This window comes from Alligator sinensis, unplaced genomic scaffold, assembly GCF_000455745.1.
Source record: "Alligator sinensis unplaced genomic scaffold, ASM45574v1 scaffold709_1, whole genome shotgun sequence".
Lineage (NCBI taxonomy): Eukaryota > Metazoa > Chordata > Crocodylia > Alligatoridae > Alligator > Alligator sinensis.
This window is the reverse complement of record NW_005842208.1, coordinates 280,191-285,051: the sequence shown is the minus strand read 5'-3', so window position 1 is coordinate 285,051 and position 4,861 is coordinate 280,191. Positions and strand designations below refer to the sequence as shown.

Genomic DNA, 4,861 nt, shown 5'->3' with positions numbered 1-4,861 from the left:
CCCCCACCCCCCTCCAGTCTTGCAACCTTTCCCAGCACTTGGCAAAGGCACTGTTACGGCTTGCCCAGAGGGTGAGGTCTAGATCCTCTAGTTCCCCTGTTCCTCTCAGGTATCCATGAGGTCAGGGACCTAGTTGTGTCACAGCAATTGGTGGAAAGGGCTCATTGCAGCTCACCCTGGGCCCTAATAGTCTCTTCTACTGGGACAGACAGGCCAGCAAGGGCTGCTGGAGCAGGAGCAGTGGATAGTGAAATAAATGCGATCTGGGGCTGGGAGGGAGCAGCACACCTGGGCTAGATGGGCCTGTGGATGTGACTGAGAAAGCAATGCACAGGGCAACCATCTCTTGCTCCCTGCAGGAGGGGCTTCCGGCAGCGGTCTCCACCCTTCCTCAAATACCTGCAGAGCATCCTGCACAAGTACCCAGATGGGGGTCAGATCCTGAAGGTGAGTTATGGGACCAGGGAGAAGCCTGTCCCTCCCTCCCTCCCCCCTTCAGCCACTGATCCCATTTGCCTCCTTGAACTGGGCAAAAACCCAGCCCAGCCCCCTCCTTTGCTGACCCAGGACTAGTACCCAGGGGTCTGGGCCCTGTGGGGTGGTGCTGGGGCAGTTCTGATGTCTCTGTACTTCTACAACAGGAGCTGGTGCAAAATGCAGATGATGCGCATGCCAGCAAGGTGGTGTTTCTGTACGATGAGCGCAGCTATGGGACTTGCACCTTGGTTACCGAGGAGCTGAAACTAGCCCAGGGTACGGTGGGGTACAGGCCAGGGGCTTGGAGAGGGGGGCAGGGGAGCCAAGGAAGAGGGTTGGAGTGGTAAGATTACAGAGGGGGCTGGCAGGGTTCTGTTGCAATGGAGTTCAGGGGTGGGTGGCTTTTGTCCTGTCTGTTGCTTGTGGCCCAGTCTATGGGAGTAGGGCTGGGGGCAGATCTTGTGAGGCCTTTGCTCCTAGCTAGGCTGGGAGGCTGGTTCAGGGGTGTGGCTTGTCATGCTTTCAGAGGCAGGGGAAAGTTTTTGTTTTTTTTTTTTTTGTTTCCTTCTCATGGCAGTGCTGGGGACTAGTTGAGGGAGTGCCTTGTCTGTGCCATGGAGGGATCTTTGGGTCCCTGCACTCATGGCCTTGCCTCCCCAGGCCCTGCGCTACTGGCGTACAATGATGGGGTGTTCAGTGAAGAGGACTGGGATGGCATCCAGAGCACGGGTGACAGCCACAAGCTGCATGACCCCAGCACTGTGGGACGCTTTGGCCTGGGATTCAACTCTGTCTACCACATCACTGGTGAGGCTTGTTGCACTGAACTGCCAGGAGCAGTGGGGGCTGGGTTTGGGGTGGGATCAGTAGGGGTGGGATGATGTATACCAGGCAAGAGGGATGGTGACTTCCTGCTGCTGGAGAGGATGGGTGAAGGGCAGGGGGTGCAGACCTCTGGGCACAAGGGTTGGGGGAAGCTTTGGGTATGATCCTGTCACAGTCACGTGGGGTGGGGAGGTTTGGGGGAGAGTGAGCCTCCCTGCTGGTGGCTGGGGTTGTGTGTGTGGGGCAGGGGGTTGCTTCAAGGCAAGGATCAGGGAGGATGGAGGGTCAGGGGTTTCTAGTACAGTCTGGACCCCTTTGGGGGTGGGGGTGGCTTAGGAGGCTTCTGGAGTCTGGGTCCCTGCCAGGGAGAGTAAGGGGTCAGGTTTCTAGGCAGGCCTGGGCCCCTAGTAGGGCAATTTCTGAGGCTGTCATTACCAAATTGCCTGGTCCATCCCTACTTACTGGCTCCTTTCCCCTCAGACCTGCCAGCTGTGTTGAGTGGCTCCTTGTTGGGCATGCTAGACCCACAGCGGGCAGTACTGGAGGATGGCGGTATGCTGTTGGGGCTGGAGGATGCTGTGGAGCTGGCTGACCAGTTCCAGCCCTTCTGGAAGGCACTGGAGGTGCTAGGGCATGGCGAGGAGGCTGCCGCACCAGCCAAGTACTTCCCTGGTACCCTCTTTCGCTTCCCACTGCGCCGTGAGACCTCAGCCATCTCGGACAACCTATACAGCTCGGAGCGCATACGCCAGCTCTTCCAGGCCTTCCTTGCTGATGCCCCCATCTGTCTCCTTTTCCTCCGCCATGTGCGATGCGTGGCCCTCAAGATCGTGGCCAGTGATGGGACTGTTGTGGAGTTGTTGGAGGCTGTCGCTGCACCACACCCCCTCAATGGCCCCTCAAACAACCAGGATACTGCAGCTGCTGCTAAGCTGGTCTCCGTGGCCTGCCGCATGGCTGTGTCTCTGCATGGCACTGCCACTGGGAAGGAGCCTGGGCAGGACTGGTTGGTGGTCTCAGTGGCCATGAAGGCAGGTGCCTTCCCAGAGCTGGAGGAGCTGGCAGGCCAGCTGGGCAGTGCGGCAGAGATGGCGCTGGCCTATCCACTACGTGATGCCTGCATTGGACGCCTCTGCTGTTTCCTGCCCTTGCCGGCTACAGAGGAGAATGTCACACGGTTGCCACTTCATGTTAACGCTCCCTTCCACCTGACAGATGATCGGCGCCATGTTAAGTGGGCTGAGGAGGACCAGGAGCGGGATGGCTCAGCCCGTTGGAACCAGATGCTGGCTGAGGAGGTGCTGCCTTTGGCTTATCGCCACGCTGTGGCATCGTTGGCCCATTTCTCTGTCGACCCTTATGGTATCTGGCCAGACCCCAAGCTGAGCCAGCACCAGCAGCGCTATCAGAGCCTGGTGACTCGGATATGCCGAGAACTGACTGCCATGGAAGTGCTGGTGTCAGCTGACAGCTCTAGCTTGCGCAGGCTCCAGGCTGCTGATGCCATCTTCCTCCCAGAGCAGGACGCTACAGGGCCTTTAGGGGAGGCCCTGGAGAGGGTCCTGTTGCAGGCGCGTGAACCTTTGGCCAGGATCCCATCCCATGTGCGCCGGGCACTGGTGGTCGGTGCTGAGGACAGTTCAGTTGTGAGGGAGGCCACGCGGGCCTATGTGCGGGGGGTCCTGAAGCATGTTGGCACCCCTCTGTCCCCTACTGACAAGCGGCTCTTGTTGGAGTATGTGGCAGGCGATAAGCAGTACCAGGAGCTGGAGGGGCTGCCGTTGCTGCCACGTGCTGATGGTGGATTCGTCCAGTTTGGTGATGATGGCAACTTGGTGTATGCTGACAGCCAGGCCTTCCCCAGGTGAGAGCCTGTCCCTTGGTGATCTCCCAGCCTGGGTTACAGCTGGGGACAGAAGGCCCTGGTTATGGCCAGGGTTACCTAATAGAGCCCTGGCCCCAGGTATACGGGTAGAGGCACTTGGTGGTTTTGCTGTTGGCAGTGTGACTGAGCCCTGCAAGCTTCGTTCACACCTGGACTAGACATTAACCCATGGAACAAGGGAGGGGGAGGTTCAGGTGCCAATGACCATAGGAGCCTGCAGCCTTTAGAGTGGAGGTCATAGGCCCTCTCTCACCCTGGTTCCCTAAGCCAGCCTTACCATATTCCTCTGCCTTGTTGTGTTCCAGGACTCTTCTGCCTGGACTGGCTCAGAGCTTTTTGCCCCAGGACCTGACAGCCACCCTGATGCAGCACTTACATTGGATCGCAGAGAAAAGTAAGAGAGTCCTGCTGGGACTGTCCCCACTATTCCCTGCCTGTCTGGATGAGGCAGACTGTCTTTTTTTATGACAGTTCTTATACTGTTACACAGTCCCCTGTAACATATCCCATCCTAGGAAGTGCTGTTTCTCAGTGCTGGGCAAGGGGCCCCTGGACAACTAGTCCCTGATGCACCCACCTCAGCATGAGGTCCCTGCATAACTAGCCCCTAATGCTGTTTCCACATCCCCTTCCCCATGAGCCTATATGCAAAGTGACTACATTCTCCTGGCCTTGGGGTGAGAGCATAGTCTGAGGTTGGCTCTATTTTTGATATAGGGTGTCTTTCCCTTCTGCCCCTTCACAGAGCTTTTCAGAAATCTTGTACTTCTGGACCCGCGACTTGTTGTGCAGAGCCTGAAGGAATCCCTCCCTGCACACTGGTACAACCAAGATGGTTCCTCCTGTGTTACCTGGCACCCAGATCGTTCCCCCAGGCAGCCTCCCCGGCAGTGGCTCCAAGCCTTCTGGGGCTTCTTGGAGCACCATGTTCCCTCCCTGACACAACTGGAGGGCCACCCGCTCATCCCTCTGAGCCCTGTGGGCCAGGGCGACTGCATCCGGCTAGCGCGGCTGACTCCAAAAAGTACATTTTTGTTCCAGAGCCGTGATGAACACAGCCTGCCGGTGGAGGTGGTCAAGGTGCTGGGCAGGCTGGGCTGCACGGTGATTCCCAGCTGGGATTTGGCATTCTGTCACCGCCAGTTGACAGCCTACATCCTGGTGCCCACACCGGGCAATGTCCTCAGAGCCTTTGCCAACCTGGGTGTGGACAGCGTGGTGGACAGCATGGCCCTCCTCTCTTCAGACCAGGTCTGCACTCTCCGCCTTTTCCTCTCATGGGCACCAGCTTCTTCCCTCTCTCACCAGGAAGCTGAGGTTCTTGGCAGCCTGCCCATCTTCAAGAAGATGCGCTCCCTCCAGTCCCCACACCCTGCTGACCTGGTGCCGGCCAGGAACTACCCGGCTTTAGAGCGGAACACCGTGCCAATGGTGCCTAAGGGCCTGGTGCTGCCAAAGCCGGTGCTGTATTGCCAGGATGAGGCAGACCGCCGACTGTTGCTGCAGACCCGGGGTGGCCTGCTGGGGGCAGCAGAGCTGGCACTGCAGGCGGTGCAGGCCATTGAGGCTGGTGCATATGCCAGATGGGCAAAGGACGCCAGGCAGCTGCTGTTGTGGGTGCTACGGAACGGAGACTTACTCTGGAGGCAGAGTCCCAAGCTGCGGGTGCTGTGC

The 4,861-nt window shown here is 58.5% G+C and overlaps 1 protein-coding gene across 1 annotated transcript in view; it reads left to right on the top strand.

The window, feature by feature from the left end:
* LOC102381314 (sacsin-like) overlaps nt 1–4,861 on the top strand; it is a 16,000-nt gene that overhangs the window by 906 nt on the left and 10,233 nt on the right. The window contains 6 exon segments of the mRNA XM_025207769.1: nt 360–447; nt 642–753; nt 1,138–1,284; nt 1,783–3,166; nt 3,493–3,581; nt 3,933–4,861. The exon segment at nt 3,933–4,861 is cut by the window's right edge and continues 2,219 nt beyond it. Of these exon segments, the coding sequence (XP_025063554.1) occupies nt 360–447; nt 642–753; nt 1,138–1,284; nt 1,783–3,166; nt 3,493–3,581; nt 3,933–4,861 (2,749 nt within the window).